Genomic DNA, 23,611 nt, shown 5'->3' with positions numbered 1-23,611 from the left:
GTGTCATGGGTGGTGTACTCAAGTGTATTAACAATTGGAGTATGAGTAGTGTTGTTTGGCACATTAGAAGGAACAGGGCAAAAATGGGTGTGGGGAAAAAGTGCATATCTAGGTTATTTGTGTGCTACTGATTTAAGTGCTGTGTTAGTGTTGTAATGTAATTGTAATGTGTTGCAGTGTGTTTTAAGAATAGGGAAACTGTGTCTTAGTGGTAATGCAATGTCGGATTGTTGTTGCAGCAGTGTCTGGTGTCTTTTATAGTAGAGGTTGGGAAAGAAGAGTATTCTATATGTAAGGTGAAGTGTTGTATATTGATACTTTGACGCTATGCAGATATATGTGAGCCGGTGGAGAATGGTGGCAATGAAAAGGATGTAATGAGTGAGGTTGGAAAGTGTGACACTTATATGGAATGAAAAATGGAAAATGCTGACCGTTGCAAAATGTTTCTTTTTTGAGTTAAACATGCATATGTGCATTTATGTGCATTTATAGCAGCATCAATGTGTGTATCTTTTTTGTAAAAGAAAATAAAGCAGATGAAAAAGATTTGTAAGTGGCAGTTTAATATGTTGGCAGTCCACGCATACTTGCCAACATGACCCATTCCAATATGTAGGTGCATATCAAGTCTTTGCATTCTGGGAGTTGTAGTTGCACTTTTTGCATTAGAAAACTTGGACAGGATAAGCACCTACAGATTGAAACGGGTAATGTTAGCAAGTATGCATGTACTGCCAAGATATTAAACTTCCACACACTAAGTGGCACTTAAAAATGTTGCACAAATGTTTTACATCTGCTTTTTCTTTTCTTTACAAAGCAGTTACACACAGTGATGCTATCAATACATAATAGCATTTCTTAACTTTAATGAAAATGCTGCTAAAAAGAAATATTTTTAAACGCACAGCATGTTCTATTTTTCATTCCTTATAAATATCACACTTTTGAATCTTCCAATCCAATCCTGGTTTATTTTCTGTTGCATTCTGGGACTTGTAGTCAGAGTTGTGTAATGGGGGAAGTGGTATTATAAGTCATTGCATGCAAAGAAAAAAAACAAGACTTGATAAGCATCTATAGATTGGAATGTGTCATATTGGCCAGTATGCAAGTACTGCAACATATTAAACTTCCACACACCAAGTGCCATTTAAAAATGTTGTAAAATCTTTTGAATCTGCATTTTCTTTCTTTTAAAAAATAGTTACACACAATGCTGCTATAAATGCACACATGCATTTTTTTTTACTTTAATCAAACTGCTCCTAAAAAGAAACATGTTTAAATGCACAGCATTGCAAGTAGCTGCCACTTGATGTGAGCAGGTGCTGAATGCTGGAATACATGACATTTGCTAGAGTGGCTAAAAGACAGAATGTGCTTATTGAGAAGTTTATTACGGGATAAGTGGCAGGAACCCAGTATACATAGATTTGTAAAAGAGTTGAAGAAAAATACTTGAAAAATATAAGCATACCTGTACTATGTCTTGTGAGATACAGATCTTGTTGAATCTGCAAATCAAAATCTTGGAGAGTTTTACAGTCATGTTTGATGAAGGTTGCTGTGAGTAATGGGAGACATGTACTCTGAGAGTTCAAGATTACATCTGAAGTGTTGAACTGAGATGACAGGGTTACATGTAGAGTTTTTGGATGTGATTGGTGGATGGATGTGTGACTGTTTGAAAGCAGCCCATGAGGGAGTGTTACAAAAATAAAAGTAAAAATGGTAGAAGGGATGTTCTGTGCTACAGTGTCCATGGGCACCGCAGTAGTTCGCAGACACCACACACCCCATCTGGGTCCTTTGAGCATGCCAGGCATGGAAAGGGTACTGCAGAGACCGTGGGCAATCGTGGATGTCCATGGACATCGGGGGATATTGGGGGATCAGTCAATCAGGTTTCGTGGGTGTGGTGTACAGGAAGACTGGGTAGCAAGAGTTACCTTTGGTGTATGAGTGTGGATGGCTATGCCTTTGAGGAAGCAGAGTGTCTGGATCATGGGCGATTCTTAGGTCCATTGGCTAAAGATGTATTTGGAGAAGTGTGGATTGTCTGAGAATCTTGGATTAGATGAATTTCAAGTTTCATGTTATGGGGTTCGAGGAAGGAAGTGGGTGGAATTCCTCACATTTTGTGAGAATATGGTTAACTTGAAGCATTCGGACATCATTGTAGTTCACTGTGAAGGCAACAGTTTGGGCTCTGTTACCAGAATTGCATTACAGTTTGCCATGAAGTATACATTTGAACATTATTTTTTTCACCGAGAGACAAATGTGGATGTGTTTGAATTTATTTTCTCCACAAATTGAGAAAGCAGGTGCAATGTGAACTACGTTGTATGTGCTTTTTTGTGTGATGTTGTGATGACAGCTTTTCATAATGACAATATCAAATTTGATAATGTCAACATTTTTCAAAGAGATTGAGTGCATCTGACTGATTTTTAAACGTTCAAAATGCATTGAAGCTGTTTCTGTGAACCCATAAAATATGGATTCAAGTATTCTTTAGTAGTTGAAGTACAAAAAACATAAAAACAAAAAAAATGAGAAGCACTTTTTGTAAAAGTTAATTATGTTTAGTAGAACATTTATTAGTTTGGTACATAAAACCAAATAATCAAAAAAAATATACAAGCCAGAAAGAGAAAAAAAGGTTATTTTATGTGTCTCCATTTTTAAACGAAAAACAATTAAAATGATTTTTATTTCCCCACCACACCCCTGAAATTTTCCAGATGTGTGCAGACTTTTGCAGTGTGGCAGGGACGTTAAGCTGAGAACTTAATTCAACAAAACCCCTGAAATTCAGCTGCAGCCGCCTTAACTTTGCACCCTCTGTTGTACAGTCTATGATCAGAATGATGACATCACAGACGTTCATTAATCACAAACTGATTTTGACCTGTTTTGACAGTTGGTATTGTTATGTATAAAAGATTGCAGGCTTTGAGAACTCACTATGTTTTAAGCAATGTGCAGTGAGATTAAATTATTTGCCAAGGATCATCACACTTCGGTTAAGCAGCGTGCTACAAGACCCTTTTATAGCCGGTCTCTCAGTGACTGTTGTGATATATCGCACAACCCCAACTAACCACATTTAAGCAGCACCAAAAAGGGAAAATATTACTGCTGAAAGACTAACATATGCCCAAGTACTTTCTGCACCCATAGCGAAAATCAAAAGCTGGCATCCATGAATATACGCACAGTAAGTGAACAAATATCAAAGTGAAATATACAAATGTAGTTCATTTGACCTTCCCCATAGAAGAAAGTGCACAAGGCAAAATAGTGTTGGACTTTTAAAATAAGTAATGAACACGAGAAAAATAAAATGAGAGAAAAAATGTTCCAATAAATATGCTGGCAACGTATAAAAGATGCTCACCTTTTAAACCCAGAAATCTGTCATGAAATATTCCCTGGTAAACAAAATGTGGTCTTGTGGGTAAGCATCTGCACTGGGAACATGACACCATGAGTAAAATCCTGGTAGCCACATACTTGAGCAAGCTTGCCAGCCTCAAAAAAGAGTGTGCAAATCGTTAGTGTATTCCAGATGTACAGTTTTTATATATATTATCCTTTGTATTTAAAATAGAATGTATCATGAATGCCATTTGTTTGCAGATGTTCTGTTTTGTTAGAACTTGTTTAAATGGCATGTTTACCTTTGCACACTGATTGCTTTTCATGCTTTTATTATGAGAGTTGTTAGGATCATTCTAAGATAGTTGTGTTAGTCTGTGTGTGTGTGTCAGGGATCTTTTATTTTTGTGTTTTACCAATGAAAGAAGGGATAGTTTTAAGTGTGTGTCGTGTGCTAAGAGTGTGTTGTTCAAGGCTTCAACAATCATAGTGGTTGTGTTTTTTAATGTTTTCGTAAGGTACGCATGTGATTGGACGGTTGCTTGGATCATTCTGGAGGTAATGTGAAGTGAAAGTAAAAGTGCGTTACAGTGCTGTTTGCCTATTTGGTGTGGACATGTTTTTGTTCTGTGCTGTTTAGGTTATGAAAAGTTGAGAGTGTGCCACTACTGTGGTGTCACACATGCGAGGCGAAGACATGCATGATGTGCACCTGCATCGGTTCACAAAGGTAACGGTTGCATTTTGTAATGGTGTGTAATTTTTCAGTTTTGTGGTGACATATTTTCAAAGGATCCAATTTGTTTCCATTCTTGTAGCAGATGGTTTTCTGTGTTGTGCTGTATAATGTGGATATAGTTTGGTCCCTGTTACAGTTTGCTATGTCAATATAAGTTGTATGCTTTAGGCTGCTGCATTTCATTTGCCTGTATTTGTGTATGTGGTTTATTTTCTTGTTTTCAGTCTGTTATGGTGTGCTGCTGTGGTGGATCGTTTTCTTTGTTGCACAGTAAACTCCACCTTTGCATCCTGTGATGGTGTGATGTTGTGACTGTGGCCCTGTTGTTGCGGATTATGTTGCACGGTATAGTCCTTCTTTCATTGTGACTAAAGCTTTGTGGGATTTGAGCATTCAGGTTTCCGGACGTTTCTGTGACTTTTGTAGTATATTTTACACCCATTTTGGCCTCTACTTGTTCTATGCACTGTACTGCAAATGAGTGAATTTGGTTGGCGTATGGTTTTGACTCTTTTGTAAACTGTTAATTCAGTTTGGCACTCCTCACTCACTGCACATGTATATAAGTATCAGAAAGACATTTTCCTTGTATAGTGAATATCTTGAGTTTGTTCTAGGCATGTGCCTAAAATTGAAGCAGACAATGTTTATATATGATGGATTAAAAAATGAATTTGTTCAGCATCATCAGACATTGAAAATTGGGTTTTCTTCAGCAATCCGTTTAAACACAACAACGTCGATGAAACATTGCCTTAGGTGGCATACATGTTCAGATTTAGCCTAATCATTTGTATGCCAGAAGTGACAGAGAAAACATGTGTAAATATTCCTATTTATAAATTCGAGGCACCCTTTACATTTCTAACTCTCTGTCACTCTCTATGGAAAGAGTGCTTCTCTCTCACTCGCCCTTTTTTTTGGTTACTACTTATAAAAAGTTACAACGCTATAAACGTTGGGAATACCAACGTTAAGCTTTAACCTACTATTAAAGACTAGAGATCAAATAAAATCAGCGTTATTTTAACCTTAACTCAGCCTTCGTTTTGTATTTTTGGGAAATGTGTTAATAGTGGTTTCTGTGTGTATTGTTGTACGTGTGCATGTTTTTACTTAGCATGTGAATGTTGTTTATTTCGACAAGTTTTACTTAGTGTGTTGCAATAATTAATGGAATGCATTTACACAGAGTTGTACTTTCATTTGAATGTGAATTTTTGAAGTTATTTCTTGAAAACTATGAGGTGAGGTGGCAGGAAACCAAGCCTGTGTAGCGCTTATTATAAACTATCCATGATTGAATTCCGCCATGAGGACAGCCCTACTCGTACAGCAAACTAACATTTACTAGTCTCTTTAACAAGTTTTTATTCTGCCTCTCCAGGGAACCAAGTCCTTTTTCCAGGAGCTTCAGTTGGGGATGGTTTAACGCCCGAGGCTGCCAAAGACCTGGGACTTCCTGAAGGCATTGCTGTAGGAGCCTCACTCATTGATGCACATGCTGGCGGGCTAGGTATGCTCTTAATTATTTATTACCTGATGGAAAAATAAATGTTATTGAAATCACCACCCCGATTGCATTTTGTGCATGTCATGCTACTACTGTTTGTGCAACGCATACAAAGAGGTTTGCTTGCACAAGAAAGATCTGTATCAACGTCTGTAGACTGCTATATTGAATTCCATTTCCAAGCATTGTTTATTTATTTGTATTTATTGGGTATTTATAAATCGCCTATACAAGAAACAGTGTTTCAACGCGCCACACGATGAAAAATGGTAGAGAACAGGGATGAAAAATAACCATAACCGTCCTACTAGACCATGTGTCATTCGGATCGGGCAAGTGCAGTCACAAAAGTGCATTGGAGAGAGGAGTGAGGGAGGGGAGTAACGGATATGATATGGCATTTATAACGCGCCTATACACAAGTGTTTCAAGGCGCGATGAGGCAAAGGAGGGGGAAACAAGGGAAGACAGAACAACGATCCAACTAGGCCAGGTGACATACAGATTGCGCAAGTGCATGGGAGGGGGAAAGGGAAAAGTGCGTGGGGGAACGGAGAGGGGAAAGTGCAGTACATGGGATAGTAGAATAAATAAAATAAATAAAAACGGCCACTGGTGGCAAGTGCAACGTAAATGTAGATATAAGTGCTGGTAGGGGGACTGTAGGGATACAGAAAACCATCCCCAGGTGCAGGGGTTGCCAGGGAAGCCGTGCAGGAGGGCAACTGGCGGGGCCAGTTTGGATGGAGCGGAATGGGATAAAGCTAGGGTGGGAAAGGAAGTGCAGGGCAGTGTAGAGAGCGTGCAAGTGCTAGGGGGAAGAAGAGGGCCCCTGGGGCTAGGCAAATGCTAAGGGGAGGCCAGGTGGGCAAGTACCTGGGAATGCAGGGAATGCTGGCAGTGAGGGTCTACCTGCTAAGTGCAAGGGGGAAGGATGCCCAAGGGCAAGTGCAGGTTAGAGGGGGCAGGGAAGACCGGGGTGCTGGGGTAGACTGGGCGAGGAGGGCCTGATGCCCCCTAGGACTCAGAAGGAATGAGTGAGACAGTCAATGCGACAGAGAGGGGCATTAGCAGGGGAGGGGGAGAGGGAAGGAAGAAGAGAAAAGGACGGTCTTGAGAAACTTTCAGAACTTAGGGAGAGCCGGCACAAGCCTGAATGAGCAGGGGGGCAACTAATATCTTAATCAAATATGTGATAAATATAATCCTTCTGACATGCACACCTGGCACACACGTACCGTTCTAATAAAAACACCCTGGCTACAACATTCCCAATTTCCATTGTGCCCTGTTGATAATGAGCGGTCAGATATATTTGAGAGCACACACTGTGGAAAAGTATGGAGATCGATATGTTTAGGAAACTTATTTTGGTTTCGGTGTTGATATAACATAGACTGTAAAGAGCAGTTGGGCGTTTTGTATACATCCTTTGCCAAGATGTTTTACCATGGCTTATTGGCTTGCCATTTCTGATTAACCTTTCTAGTTGTGACCAACATTTCTCATTTACTCCAGTGACACCTCAACTTGGAAGTAGGCTTTTCTAACTAAGTTGGATATCCTCCTTGCCACCCTTATGAAAGGAGGCCTTGGTTGCCGCAACTCACACCCTCGCCACTCCAGCACTAATTTGGTTTCCGATTTCTACTCCAATAATACTATTGTGGTGCAAGGTAACCGTAAACAGCTAATCACTTTTGATATCTTACTTGCCTTTAACATGGGCTGTTGCAGTGATGGTTTGGCAACGTCTCGTTACCATCTGCAGCAACATATGCACCTTCTGCTGTCACCATCAATGAATCTACCTGTCCACCCTACTGTGGGGTGGAACCATACGAATTCCTGATTCCTACTGACATCAACACTCCCTGCCCTCTCCCCCATTGACATTTTGAAACCTAAAAAAACTACTGGTATTGGGAACACTATACTTGTAACTTGTGCTCCATAGCTAAGCATGCTTCTAACATCCATGACCACCTGTCTGAAAACAACATCAATGTATTTGGTAAACATGGTTTTCTGGCATACTGCTTGCTGGTGGCGCTGTTGACCTCATCTTGTCACCATGATACTGACCCTACTTCCACTTCGAAATACCTTCTATTTCTTTGAGCCGGACCACCACACCACAATCTATCCCATCACTATCTACTGATCTCCAGTAGGAACTTCAGTATTCCTTCTGGATTACAAATAGCTTCATCCAAATCATCCTCATGGGTGAATTCAATACCTGGCTTGATTGCCCCACCAATGATGTCACAACACATGCTCACAATTGTGTTCACACAGTGCATCACTGTGCTTATACTCACTGGTGGCCACTCCTTCAACTCTATCTTGACCTACAACCTCTTTCTGTCCAGCCTCAAAACCAGCCTCAAAACCCAGCACCATGCCTCTGTCTTGCACTGATCACTCCCTCTTTTCTTATTATTTTTAGAATATTTATGATAGCAGAGGTAGCTTAGGAAAGAAACAGAGTTCTTTCAAGTTATAGGTGGAGGTAAAGAGTGAGGGAAGCAGAGATACCAGGGGGCAGGGAAATAACAAAGGAAGTCGGGGGTCAAGGCCAGGGAGTTTGGCAGCAAGGGATCTACTAACAACCAGGAGAAGAAACAGTGGACAGGGGGACAAGATCATCCAGTCTCATGTTAGGTGGGGAGTTGTGGGGAGTGGAGGGTGGTATGCACCTAGCTGTTAGTCATTCATTAAAAAGTAATTCATTAAAAAGGTGGGTCATGAGCTCCTTTCTGAAATGTGCAAGTGAGAGAGGCAGTCTTTTGTTGACAAGAAGGAGGTCACACAGTCTGGGGGCGTACACAGGCAAGGCTTGTATTCTGATTCTTTCCTTCCTGCACTGGTGAAATTCAAGTCTGCACATGTCTTTGCTTCTGGTGGATCGTAGGCCTCTGGAGAAGCTGGGCCTAATAAAGTACCTATGGGACCTGAGGGTGATGGCTTTGTAGATGATAGCTTCCTCATACTCTCATGCCTGCACAGATTTGCAATCATCCCACCGTGTGTCCCCTGTTAAGACACCTTCTTCACCACTTGACTGATAAAGAGAGTCACAACTTCCAACTGTGACGAATCTGAGGATGTCGTCCCTTCTCCCCTAGGGGATGACCTTTCCCATGGGGCCAGAGCAGTGTATCCACAGTACAAAAGTCCACTTGGGGATGGTGCACCGGGGAGGATAACATGGCAAAGGAAACCCCTTATGGGATTAGGGATGACCATTCCCAGAGAACATGGTGTTCCTCCAATTTATTAGACCCTCCCTCCTTCCCCATGCCAAACTCTCCTTCCCTGTTCCCAGTCAGCGCCAATGTCTTCTATTGTGAGGCCAACCAATTTGGCAAGTTAGACCTGACTAGCATCCCTGAAAATACCAACTGTTCCCCATAACTCAATACAAGTACTGCGAAGAAGAAGATGACCAGGAATATTACGATCACTCCAGAGAACCAGAGTGAATAGTCTAGTCTCTCACCGCAGTTGACTGGTCAAGAAAAATACAAAGCAGCAGACGGAAACCAACATGGAGAGAGCCATCCTCGGATAAGGAAACCCGAGGGATGGCGACCTGAAGAATAGGGGTCCGCACCAGGAGATGCTGTGCGCAGAGGTGAACAGGAGTGTGAAGGTAGCCCATTTGATTTAGATTATTAGTGATAGTGTCAGAAGTAGCTCTTTGGGACATGTTAGTAGGTGTTTTGTTAATGCATTAAGTGTTCGGATATTATATCTTCCTCTGTAAATTGGATAAACATAGTAAAACAGTGACCAGTGCTGGTGGCCCTCATTAACATTTTTCCCCGCATTCTTCGTATTTTCAATTCTTTGTTCATTCCTATCCTACTCTCGATGTTCCCTTTCTCTCACCTTACCCTTATATTTTCCAACACCCAGCCAAGGCCTGATTACCCCTTTCGTAAGTCAAATGCAGTAATATTAGGTGTGGCATGATGTCATATTAACATAACTTTCTGCACACTGGTCATTCAAAGGCATGGTCATTGGTTTATTTGTTTACATTTTTGTCAGAATACATTTCTGCACAACAGATGATTTACAAATGTGCACCTTTTGAGCATCACTGTTTGCCTGTCACTGGCTAGGAATAATACTGTAACCATATCAGCTACATGTCTTATATGGAACAAGTACAAATATGTATAGGATAGAAAATATATTTTTTCCAGACATATGTAAAAAGAAAAAAACAATGCCCATAATGAAATCAAGGAATGGTTCCAATTTTAAATCTGGAATTTAAAGTTTTAAACATATTATTTGCGATAAATTGTTTGTGCACTCTAGCAGAGCGCTAGCACTGAAAATCATGAACAGATAGAATAGATTGTGTATAGTAACCCCTTGTGAGCATATCTGCTGCAATTGATCGACTCTCCTAAGAGCGAAGTAAGGCCGGAACATCTATGGGAATTTCTTTTTTCAACTCTATTGGAAAGGCTTTGTAAGGGGCATATGAGAAGATCATATTACCCTTTGAATGTGCAATATAGTAGAATGTGCCCTATCCCATGATCTGCTGGACTGTCCTTTATTAGATAACAGTCATAAACTACAAAAGCGTTCATAGATACATAAAAGACATAAATACCAAGATCCCAAAAATAAAACGAATGGATAAAATGAATAGGCAGTGGGATGACAATGCAAAGTGCATTCACTCCATTAACAAAAACCCAATTGAATGACCGATTCAATTATTGTGGAACAATCACAACACGAGTCCCAAAATAGAGGGCATGCTCATAATTTCCTGATAAATGTTTGTTACAGTGGAACATTGTTACAGGCCTATAGCACATGATTGTTAAAAACATGTTCCAATTGTACCAAAATCATGTTTTCTCAACAATCTAGAAAAGTTGTCCACCTACAGATGTGGGCTGGGCATGATATATGCCCTACTCTATTTCTCCATGAGAAGAAAGTTGGGACAATACATTTTTCCTACGATACAGTGCTTGCCTAAAGTATATTAAGAGGGACCAACTCACTAGGGTATAACGTCCTTTCATCGCCCGTAATTACAACGCCTGGCTTTTAAACGTGTAGAGAATTGCAAAAATGGTTAACAAACTTTTTTAGCGTGGGTGGGAAAGGCCATATAATGGGTTGTGGGGCGGGGGTTAGGGAATAGGGCAAACTCAGTGGGGGATGGAGGGTTTACAGGGTAACCCCCCTAAAAAAAGGAAGTTTGATTACCATTTTCGTAATTCAGTACACTTTTAAAAGCCAGGCGTTGTAATTACTGGCGATGAAAGAACATAGAAACCTCACTAGTGGTGTGTTAACCTGAAGCAAATATACCGTTGCCGGAGAACACTGTCTAAGATCCGTTTCCCTCAGAATCTGCTTCAGCGTTCTAGCACTGATTTTTTTTGTAAGCTGGACAGAAGAATATTAAATGCAAAAGGTCTTCCACAGTATGAAAGCAAAGTAAAAAACGTTTTTCTAAAGACTGCACTTACCAGTTCGCCATCACTGCTCTTAAATGAACACTATTAAACCTTGCCCCTGTGATATCATGTCTTTTGTAACTGAAATTGGACCATAAAAGGTAGTTTTGCATATCTCCAGACGATAATTAACATTCAATACTTCATTGGATTCACGTAGGTCTTGTGTGTTCACCAACAGCTGCTTACTCCACTTGTCAGTTCATTTGTGATCCAATAATGTGGATGCAATAAAATAGCTCCCTGCGTTGATTTTGGCTAAGTAAGATTTGACATGTTGCAGTCATGGTATACCCTTAGCACCTTTTTTAAGAATGAAGGCCTTTATGATAGCCTGCGTGAGACTGGCCTTTGGGTTCCACAACAGCCGGAGCCAGTGTAAAGTGGAGTAAAGCTTTACCGACTCTTCATTGAAATGTAACCCTAACTTCACATGGGGCCATAACTGGACACAGAACGAGGCAAACCTAATAAGTTTTTGATAAAATAATTTAATATTATTTATATAAGTACCACGTCTACAAATCCCCCTAGCAAGGCTCCATACATAGCCACTGCACTGGCCTTGCTATCATACACGTGAAAAATGATTTTTTTATCGCTGGAGTTTACACTGATTTCCGAAATGATCCGCAGGCCCATTGCTTGCTCCATTCTAGAGGCCTGTTTGATAATCGAATACCCAAATAGTCAAATTCTTTGACGCTGGGTATAGCAACATTGTAGGAAACTTAATACATCGATTTCCCAGGTAATAAACCATAACGGCTGACTTGCCAGCATTGACTTGTAAATCACAGACATTCATGAATCTTGTGTAGACCGAAAGTGAAGTCTGGAGTGTGCGGTGTGGGGGGGGAGCACACGCAGTGAAGACTGTGTCATCAGCGTATGCCACCATTGGGTGGGAAAGTAGCATGCCCTATTTTAGGTATGGCCACCTCGACCTGAGAGGGGTCACATGCATCTTATTGTTATACTTACAAAACAGCAGGGATGCTTAAACACACCCTTGCCGAACACCCGGGTTCACTGCAAAAGACAGTGTGCAGTGAACATGAATGCCACTCCTCACACTAGCATTGGTGGACCGCAATAAGAATAGAAACGATCTCCAGAGGACAATCTATGGACCTTAGTACAAGCCAAAGCTTTTGGCGGTTATCTTTATCAAATGCTGTACTCTGGTCCAGCTGAATAGGTGATCATTTATTATTGTTCGACAGCCAACCGTCCATCTGAGACAAAAATACTCTTATAAAAATTTAAAAGACAGAGGCCCTCATTACAAGTTTGCTGGTCCGGAAACAAAGGTGCTGGTAAGCTTACCGGCACTGTTGTTTCCGGACCGGCAAACTACGAGTCTGCGGGCCAGGGCTGTATGGCCCGCCAGGGTCAGACCTGGCAGGCGGAACGGCACCCTCCCGCAGACTTTCACAGAAGCACCAGCACTGTTACTAACGGTTCTGGTGCTTCCGTGATCTCCATTTCCATAGGACTCAAATGGGAATTGGGATTAACATTGACCGCCGCCTGTCTTCCTGGAACGCCAGGGTCATAATCCCCCGGTGATTCCGGAAGTCAGGCGGCAGTAAATCATTACGAGTCCGGTGGCTACCTTCCAGTTTTACCGGCACGGTTTCCGCTAGACCCGTAATGAGGGCCAGAGTCCAGTAATGAGATTGGTTTATAGAAAGAAGGGTCACCTCTGTACCCCGCCTTTAAAAATGTATTGAATCAAGGTCTTCTTCCAAGATCGTGAAAACAATATACTTTGCTCCTATATAAGCTTTAGAGATATCTGTCTTCAAGTAGCTTTACATTTCAATATTTTGACTTCCAAAATCCCAAAAAATATTTGTTATGGAATTTTAAAAAAATGGTATTGACTGATTATTCTTGATTTCAAAACGTGAAAAACTTTAGTACTCCACGTCCCTTTTAAAGTGCTAGAGTTGTGTTTAATTTACTTTATTGAAATGCTTTTTTTCTCAAAGCATGAACACATGGTAAAGCTACTACTGTTTAATGTATGATTTAAATGTCCATTGCAGCGAACACCAATGGCTTTGGCACCATCCACAGCTAAGCTAACCTCTTCCTGTCCCCGTCCTACCAGACCATAGCAAACTCCTCTGCACCCCCACCATTGTCCCCTGGTGTAACCCCCTGCACATTGAGAAAACACGTCCGCATGAAGTGTAAAGCTACTTTTTGAACTGATCAATCCAGTTTTTTTAAATGATATGATATGATATGATATGGTATTTGTAACGCGCCTATACACAGGTGTTTCAAGGCGCGACGAGGCAGGGAGGGGAGGAACAAGGGGAGACAGACAACGATCCTACTAGGCCAGGTGTCATTCAGATCGCGCAATTGCAGGGGTGGGGGAGGGGGAAAAGTGCAAGGGGAAGGGGAGGGGGGGAAGTGCAGTACAAGGTAAGTGGCGTAAAGTAATAAATAAATAGGGCTGGTGGCAAGTGCATGGTAAGTGCAGAACAAGTGCTGGGGAAGGGGGGGCTGTAGGGATACAGAGACAGTCCCGCAGTGCAGAGGGGTTCCAGGGCATCAGTGCAAGTGGAGAGTGGCTGGGCCCAGGGCCGAGGCCGTTTAGAGAGGTCCAGTTGCAGGATCAGTGCAGTTTCAGTGAAGAATATAAGCTGTTCAGCAGGGGAGAGGGAGAGAGAAAGCAGAAGCAAAGAGGAAGGTTTTGAGGGGCTTCCGGAACCGGAGATGGTTCTCCTCGAGTTTCAGGGAGGCAGGAAGGCTGTTCCAGAGGGAGGCCCCTGCCGCGGAGAGAGATCTACCCCCAGCTCGTTGCTTCGAGAAGCGGCTGACCCTGAGGGAGTTGGAGGCGGATGAGCGAAGGGCTCGGGAAGGAAGATATTTGGGAAGAGAGAGTTGAAGGTATTTAGGACCCAGGCCCCAGAAGGCCTTGTGGACAATGCAGAGGGTTTTGAACTTTATCCTCGCAGCCACTGGGAGCCAGTGTAGAGATTTCAGTCCTGGAGAGATACGATCCCTGGGCTTGAGGCCAAGGACAAGTCTGGCAGTTCTGTTCTGGATGAGTTGCAGAGGGCGGAGAGTGGAGGCAGGCAGATTAAGATAGAGGCTGTTACAGTAATCCAGCTTCGAGAGAACCAGGGCTCGGGAGACAGTGAGCTTCTGGGGGAAGGAGAGGAAGGGAAGAATACATCTGAGGAGGTGCAGCTGGTAGTGTGACCTCTTGGCGACGTCAGAAATATGAGGAGAGAAGGAGAGTGTGGAGTCGAAGATGACCCCAAGGTTTTTTGCCTTGCAGGTAGGAGCAGGGAGGGGGCCAAGGGAGGCAGGCCAGAGAGCTGCAGGGAAGGAGGGAGTGGGAGTACCGATGAGTAGAATCTCAGTCTTACTGGCATTAAGGCAGAGGTCATTGGCGGCACACCATTCTTGGATAGCAGACAGACAGTCAGAGATGAGGGAAGGAGAGGGGGAGGCTGAGGGTAGCCTGAAAATGAAAATGCATATGGTAAAATAATTCCTCTGGTCCAAATTCTTCCTTTATTAGTCTGATTCACTATGTTAGGTGATTACGAAGGTTCCTTCGGTAAGGTACCCAAAGGGATATTCAGATTTACTATTTTATAGCTGTAAGTGATCGGAGAAGAGTCTGCGATTGCTGGCCTGTTGCGATGGGTGATGTATGCCAGTTCTCGTTTTCCTGCAACACATACCTAACAAAAAAGTTCCTTTGACCCACACTAGTGAAAAATTGCATTGTAAAGCCTTCTGAGACCATACAGTTCTTTCTATGAGTTTAAAATCTGGGGCAAATTCACAAAGAAGTTACATGTAGTAACTCGGGCTTACACTGTAAATCAGACTAATTCCATGTAACTTTTGTGAATTTGGCCCCAGTAAATTAACTATTCAGTGAGAAGTTGTAAAGTGCGAAGTGATAAAGAAGATCTGCACATGTGACCCCAGAGTGATCCATTGTCTAATTTGAGTAGAGAAAGGTATTTGTCTCCATGAAATACAAAGTGAAAATGTATCTACCAGAATGCACTCTGATTTTGTATATGCAAGTTGTGACATTTTAGAGGAGTTTTAATCACACTTTAAAGAAAGTCTTTGTGCGCTTGAAAAGGCATGGGAATTTAACTAAATATATAGAGAGATATTTGTAATTGTGAAATTTGTCTTAAAACATATCAAAGTTAAATTGCAAAGTGTCTGTGAGAACCAATACAATATTTTAGCCTAATTAATCATGACGTTGTGAAATAAATGACTCGTTTTCAATATATTGAAGGACTGTCTGTGACCCCTCCTGAAAGAATAATGGTTTTCACCTTTATCTTTCGACAAACACTAGGTTTTCTTTCAGTGTATACCCACACCTTTTTCAGACTATTTTCCAAACTGACAGACAGGAAAAAGGGCGTTCTTTCCACTCAGGTCATAAAGTTGTCTCCACATCAATCAAGTCAAACAGGAAAGTGAAAGGGAGCTGCACGGTATAGTGGTGACAGGGCATGAGCCCCATTTTTATTTCTAATGAGTCGTCTTGTTGACAGCCATATTTATGCAGGTGCTCGAGGACCACTGAAACAATCATAGTGTGTGCATGCATGAAGCTAGGGGCACAATTTGAGGTGTGTTTTCGCTCGTGCTGATATTAATGAGATTCTTGAGAAACGTATAAAATCCTTCAAGCACTCAGACATGTCTGCTGGGGTGAAGGATAATCATATAAATGTCATTAAACATGATTGAAGGGGCCAAACATGTTCTGGAATTTTGGTATAGGCCGATTATGCATGATTTCAAAACATGAAAAACATTAGTGCTCTAAATCCCTTTTAAAGTGCTACAGTTGTGTTTAATTTACTTGTTTGAAATGCATTTCTCGGAAGGCAAGAAGACATAATAAAGTTATTACTATCAAATGGAGCCAATATCTGATTGAAATGTCTAGTGCTGTGACTACCAATGGCTTTGGTACCTCCACAGCTAACTTCTTCCTATCCCGCCCCCACTAGAACAGGGGTCTGCAACCAGTGGCTCTCCAGATGTTTAGGACTACAACTTATATGATGCTTCACCATTATTCATCCTGACCTGGGCGGATAGGGTTTGTAGTCTAAAACAGATAGAGAGCCAATGGTTGCAGACCCCTGCACTAGACTATCGCAGCCCCCTCTCTACCTTCACCATAGTCGTCTGGCACCACTCTCCTTGCGCAAAGCTAAGTCAGCAGTGCACCTTAATGTCACCTGCCTTAAAAACCCTACATACTACTAAAAGACTAGCAGAGACTAATTGGAAAAAACTGCCAAACAACTCAGAATTCATGACAGCTGCATATGATTACAAACAAGCAGTCCACCTGGCCAAAAGTACTTTGTATAATGAAAGAATAACCAATGCCAACTCTAAAACTAAGGGGCTTGTTGCCATCCGCAGAGTACTAGAGTCCCCTTTACCACCAGTGGAAGCCTGCAACAAGGACACAAACTGGTTCTTCAACATTCAGAATGCTCCAGCGCACAAAATAGGAGTACTTCAATCCAAAATTGAATTAAGAAAAACTACCATCAACTTTCACACCCTCAGCACATACCTATCCCGGCCCTAGTTACCAGTTTAGTGCCTCAATTTGAACGTACAACTGTCACAAAATGATGAATTACTCCAAATCATCACCAGCCTTAAAGCCTCAAGGTGCCAAGGCAACCCGTGCCCAGCCACGGTCATCAAGGACTCTGCCTCTGAGCTCACCCCATTCATTACAAGCCTAATTAACGCTTTCTTTGCTCACAATACTGTACCTACCGATCTCAAAAACGCATGGGTACTCCCACTCCTAAAAAAAACCTCTGTGGACCCAAATACACCAACAAGCTACTGCCCCATCACAACAGTGCCCTTCCTGTAGAAAATACTAGACAGCGTGGCGTACCTACAAATACAAAACTTCCTGTAAGTTAATAACCTCCTTGGCTTACGACAAACGGGATTCCGTCCTAGACATGGGATGGAAACATCTCTTTTGGACCTAAAAATCCAAATGGATGAACTAAAGGACAAAGGGAAACTAGCCTTACTTCTCCTACTTGACCGCTCCACAGCATTTTATGTTGTTGACCACAATATGTTATGCAAAGACCTACCGTCGGTAGCTCACTTTTCCCCTAATGCCATCCAATGTATAAAATAATTCCTGACAGATAGAACAACGAGAGTCTTCTCCCCTAGCACGGAAGCCCCGGTCATATGTGGAGTACCTCAAGGTTCCTGCGTCCCTCCAACACTATATAACATTTTTACTAAACCTCTTTTTGACCGTCTGGACAACTTGGGTGTCACCTACCCTAACTGCGCAGATGACACCCAAATCCTTATCTCAGGCACAGGTGACCATGTCACAGACTCTGCCAAGCTTAATGCTATCTACCTAACCTTCCAAGCCTGGATGGCCCACCATGGTCTATGCCTTAACGACGATAAGATGGAGTTGCTCCTTATAGGTTCTCAATTCCGTCTCACTAAACAAAACAATGCCTTTCAAACCTTCAACATTGACGGTAACATTATAAAAGTGTCCAAAGAAGTGAAAACCCTCGGTTTCTACTTAGATTCATCTCTAACTCTAGCCAAACAAGTGAATGCCACTGCGTCAGCAACAGCATATACTTAAAAGCTCATTAAGGCATGCAGACCTTTTTTGTCACTGGACAGTTGCATCATGTTGGCCAGAGCGCTCATCTTGACCAGATTGGATTATTGTAATGCCCTCTATGCCGCCACTAAGACTCAAAACATTTAAAAAACTTTAGGTTGAACAATGCCCAGAGAGTTGCACTTAACATTCCCAAAACTACTCACATATCCACTACCAGTTTGAAGACCCATTGACTCCTGCTGCAAGAACACATCAATTTCAAAACTCTAACGCTAACACACAAGTGTCTGTTCAAAGTAGCGCCTACATACATCTCAGACAAAGTTCTCATATCCCAATCTAACCGGCCCACGCGTTCAGCTAACCTGAACCTTTTAGCCACACCTAGATTCAAACTACAAAAAGCTGGAGGTAGCAGCTGCCCCATGATAGCCACGAAACAATGGAATGCCTTACCAGCCAAATTGAGAGCCGAAAACTCTTTCTGGAAACCTGAAAACCCACCTCTTCCCACAGGGAACTAGCGACTAACTCATGCCATACAACAAGTTAATAGCCTAGAACCCTAATCACTGAACAGTTTTCCCCCAGTCGGCAGATCTGTCTATGTATGCATGTTAATAACTGTATTGTCTTGATATCGGCATATGCAACCATTTAACTACTTTACTGATCCATATGTCAATAAGCTTGTACTTTGTCTTTATACTAAGAAATGAATGTACCTCTCACCTATGTAAGATAAGTGCCCAGATGCCTACGGGTTAGTTGCGCTATACAAATAGCGAATTAAATACATCTAGTATCAATTATGTGGATCGGCATCAACCTAAATCTTGACGAATGTGTTTTATGTATGTTTTAATGAAATGTTTGTGTATTGGATATGTTGAAATGTTTTGTTAATTGATTGTAAGAAATGTGTATTTGAGTATACATTTGTAAAAGTTATTTTTAGAACAAAATACAAAGAAATAAATTAAATTTAAAAAGAAGATTTTGGGAGATTCTCTCTGGTACCACTTGTCAAATGTTATAATGGGAAGGTGGTCCCAACGTTAATATACGGATTGGAAGGTCTCCCTATTTGGGTGGTGCAAGAGTTGCACTGCTATGAGTCATTCCTACGGAAGAGGGTCTTATATTTTTTTACCTAAATGTGTACCGCTGGTGACCATTCAACATGAGTTTGGCTTGCAGACATTGAGAAGCAGAGTGGTTTGGAAACAACTTTCCCCAATGAGGTCATTTTTATGTTCTGCTTTGGACTCCTTGTATTCCCGAATAGGGCAAGAGATTAATTCTAGCACAGGCACTTTTATCACTGACTTTCAGTCTTATTGTTTAGGGCAATTAGAGGAAGTGGATCCTACATGTGAAGTGTTAATTGCAAACCCCTTAAAAGTTAAAAAAGCTGTACTTTTGAATCACTGGCTAAATACGTGTTATACTCTCATTTGAGTATGATACATGAAAGGGCGGTTATTGCAGAACCATATCTTGTAAGATTTCCAGATGTGGAGCATCGCATTGCTTATATGCGTTTCAGTTTTAATGTATTGGAGACTAATTAAATCATTTGTATTCGGGACAATATTTCGAAAGATTTGGCTTATTCCAGATTTTATAAAGATCTGAAAGGTAAGGAGAATTTAAAGCACTTCCTGCTAGAATGTCCGGTGGTGTTGCCCCAACCGCTAACACATCTTGGAAGATTTGTAAATAATTTAGCATGTGTTAATGTGGAAAGTGTTTGGTTAACTATGCTGGGAGTAAGATCTATTACATCGATTTTAGCAATTGTTAGATTTATGTATGTCAACTCAGCTAGTGTGTTCGGTGAGGTATTAATTGAATGGGAAAATTATTTAAATGAAATGAGTTTAGGATGGTTTTAGCATTTTTCTACAGGAATTTAGCTTGGTGTATTTATTTATTGTGTAATTTACTATAAAATAGTGCATTGTATTTTGTGAATATTGTAAAGGTTTGTTTTCTTCAAACCAGATACAATAAAAAAGTATAAGATCTTGACGTCCCCTCTGTAGTTGGAGGCCATCAATCCAGCCATGAAATCTAGACTGTAGCTCAAGGCCAGCCCTGATTTGGAAGCGAGCCTAATGTAGACCTGTACAAATGTACAGCCTTTCCCCTGCTGCTATAGTTACATCTCCACTACTTTTTAGATCAAAGCCGATAGACTCAGCAGTGTTTTTTGCCATTCTTGCAGATGTTTTATTAAAAACTAAGTTGCACTGTCCCTACCACTAAGACAAAATAAGTAAAGTCAAGGAGAATCACCCCCTTCTACTGAATAGGCTTCCCCAGCCTTACTATATAATTGTTAGATAGATTTTGGCAATCTCTTGCAATAGCTTGTTCAGTTCCTTTAAGGGACTTTTCCAAGTCTTTAGTTCCATTTTCTCTTTACTTTGTAAACTTCTCAGCGCTCTTGGCCTTTGAATTTCTCTTGTTATGTGTCGCTGAAAGTCTCTCTTTCTCTGATATCTCTGGCAAAATAGAATCCCTCTTTACATTTGTCCTGTTCTTTACGTTTGTTCCTGTTCTCCGTATTCCTATGATTGTTTAGCTCCTGTGTGGCTGTGATTGTGGGATGTGAGGCCGTTGACAATATGCCAATGAGGGCTGTTAATGGGGTGGCACCTCTAGTAGCCGTATTAAAAGTTGGTTGTAGAGTGTTGCGTGTGCAGAGGCAGTGGCTGACACAGCTGACTGCCAGCTGTTCAATTTTCCAGTTGGAAAAGGAGCAAAGGAAGGAGGTGGGGGGTCTCTGAATTATGGGGATGAGCAGAGCAATTCTGAAGACTGGAATGATTGGTTAAGTCCTTCGCCCACAAAGGGGAGTTTGGTACAGATGGATTTAGGCAAATGTAATCGTTCCTGCTTTAATACCTGAGCACGATTTTCCAAAGTGTCCAGACGTTTTTAAACTCTAAATCATTCAATCAACATTTATCCTTTTGATATAGATGTTGGTTTTGCGCATTAACCACTAGTAGCGGGGCAAAATGAAAGAACCTTTGCACAGTGTTATGTCCTTGCGTAACTCCTTGACAAAGTCCCCTCTGACCTTATTGCACTTCGTGAGGTTCACCTCCATTTTCTTGTCTGCGTGGGAATGAGTTGCGTTCACATTGAGGATGAAAAGTTCACGCAGCACACAGCATCTGTTTCCAAGCTGGAGAGTGCACCATGTGCGGGCGGGTGCGTTCAGAAGGGAAGCTCTGATTTCAGCAAACCCCTCAAGGAATGCAATTGAAGGCAGATGCTGTCTCATGGAATGCAATTGCTGAGCCATCGGTTTTGGTCAGGGAATCCTGCAGAAGGTTAGATAGTTGTTAGCATTACATGTCTAAGGTTGCATCTTTTGGCATGCTGCTTGCAAAAACACACTTTTATGGGCACACACACACGGAAACGTGCATGGTTTTGCTGTATTTGATTCGATTGATGTTTATAATGGTCTTTATGGACGTATGATTTACAAGAGGGTCCATTTAACAAAGTCGCTAAACTCTGCTGTCTTTGTTGCCCACTGCCAGATTTTTTTTCTTGGCTATAAATTTGCTCTTCATCCCATGCTATCGATTTCCTTCTCTCACTGGCCTCCAGGGTGGGTCTCTTTCACCAACCACATAGTGCAATCCAATTAGGTTTTCATAGTGTCTCAAATTAAAATCTATGAGACAAATTTAAATATAATGAATGTCAGTGAATATGATTTGCTTATTTCTGAAACCCAAATGGATCTTACAATAGTCGTCCCTAGAGGAGGAGGATGGGGGGCAATGGTGGCCTGCCCCCCCCCTGGCAAATAACTCTTTCGAGGAGCCTTAAAGGAACTCCTTTGCTCAGCCGTCCTTCCCACGTTTGCATGCCTTCTTTGCTTAGTCTTCGTTTTTTCTTCTGGCCTGAGAGGGACACCATGATATTCGGGAATCAATGGGCCATGAATATTACTGGGGTAAGTGCATCACTGTTAAAAGCAGGCTACCTACATGCTAGGCACACTATTGTTTGCCAAATGTGCATCTTACACTTTTCGAGAAAAAAACAAAAAAGACGTTTCCAAACTGAAACATGCTCTTAAACCTACATTCACTAGTTTTCTTTAAAATTATTTTTTGTCGGTCTAGCACACAAATAAGATGTACCCTTTGTGCCCCTTCCTTTGTGTTTTTATCACAGGATATATTTCTAAAGCTCTTACATGCTTGTCAACTTGCTTAATCACAAACGCATGCTTCAATTGTGCCTGACAGCAGTTATTAGGGAATTAAATTGTGTGCTTATGGGTGCCAGCCTTAGATTTTTATTATGGGGCAGTAATTCCCCCACCCACATCCTGCATATAAGAAAACTACCACCCCAATCCATCCCCTGGCCCAACATATTTTATTGCACTTGTTTCTTTTTTTTAACCCCTTAAGTGCCAAGGACGAGTATGCCCGTCCTTTTTGCATAGACTTGCGTAATAGCCTGGCACTTGCTAAATTGCTGAAAGTCGTAAGATTTACAGCCAGTTTTAAATATACAACATCTTAACAACAGTCACTCAACCTGCTGAGCTACCCCGTTAGCCTAGGACATGCATATGGATCCCTTAGTGTGTTAAACATTGCTGCATTAATAACAGTGCAGTTCATGTACATGACTTCAAAGTCAACAGTATTTAATCTCCAGCTACACTGACCCTGTGCATAGATTAATTGACAGTGTACCAGCGGCGGTTTCTTCATAATGGACGAGGGGTGCCAATCTATCGGCATTATGGAGGAGCCAAGGAGCAAGCCCAGTGTAAACACTGAGCACTCACTCAGCTGCTTTTTGCAGCTGAGGCAGCGCTCCTTGGCAGGCTTGAACTGTTAAAGTAAAACACGGTTTCCGTTTGACAGTTGTGTTCCACAGCCTTGCATATCTAATGAGCCATGCAAACCTAAGGGCATTTTGCTTCCCCAACATTGCATGGCCCATTGAGGATTCTATCTGAGGAACTGCATGTTTGTATATGCGTTGGGAAGCGCAATGTGCATCCTCGCACATACAAACAGAGCGGGCCACCTCGTCATCAGCAAGCCGGCTCTTGCACGCATGTGTACGAGCCAGGAAGTGCTCTTTGATTCCTACTTCCTATTAATGCTACGCAGAAGCTGGACCGCTGGGTGTGAACATAAGGACCGGCACAGAAGGTATGTTAATTTAAATATGTGTATGTGTGAATGCATGTAAGCTTGTGCTGTTTGTAATTAATGAGTGTATGTTGATGGGTGTGCGGGTAATGAGCGACTGCATACTGCGTGTGAAGGTTTTGTGAATGTGTGTGCACGTCTGTTTGTATTGGGACATGGAGCTTATTTTGGCAGGAGGGGGGTTGTGCATCAGCCAAAATGAGCTCCCTGTATGAGGCGCTGGGTAGGCCCATGGGAACAGGCATGGTATTTTGTTTGATTGGCATCTATGATAGATGCCTTGTAAACATACCATGCCAGCTCCTTGGGCCCACCAGCACCTTGTATGCACACATAATCACACTGTGTGTGCACGAAGTGCTGGGGCAACCAGAGGGCAGGCATGGCATTTTTATTGGGCATCTTTGATAAAGCAAGCATGATATGTGTTATTATGTAGCTATGTACGCGAGGGTGGGAGCTTAAAGGAACTGTGGATCTCTGCGCTTGTGTGTATCTGTCTCTTCGCTTTGGGTTATACATCCTGCTGCCTGTAATTAGGGTTCCGCTGGGACAGAGCTCCTACAGTCTCAGTGTTTAAGACTG

At 41.9% G+C, this 23,611-nt stretch overlaps 1 protein-coding gene across 2 annotated transcripts in view; it reads left to right on the top strand.

Moving 5' to 3' along the window:
* FGGY (FGGY carbohydrate kinase domain containing) overlaps nt 1–23,611 on the top strand; it is a 2,730,916-nt gene that overhangs the window by 1,303,805 nt on the left and 1,403,500 nt on the right. For both annotated transcript variants that reach the window (XM_069642074.1, XM_069642075.1), the window contains exon 7: nt 5,517–5,645. In XM_069642074.1, the coding sequence (XP_069498175.1) occupies nt 5,517–5,645 (129 nt within the window). The remainder of the gene's footprint in view (nt 1–5,516; nt 5,646–23,611) is intronic.

This window comes from Ambystoma mexicanum, chromosome 1q, assembly GCF_040938575.1.
Source record: "Ambystoma mexicanum isolate Mex_15411 chromosome 1q, UKY_AmexF1_1, whole genome shotgun sequence".
Classification (NCBI taxonomy): domain Eukaryota; kingdom Metazoa; phylum Chordata; class Amphibia; order Caudata; family Ambystomatidae; genus Ambystoma; species Ambystoma mexicanum.
This window is presented reverse-complemented; position numbering and strand designations above follow the sequence as displayed.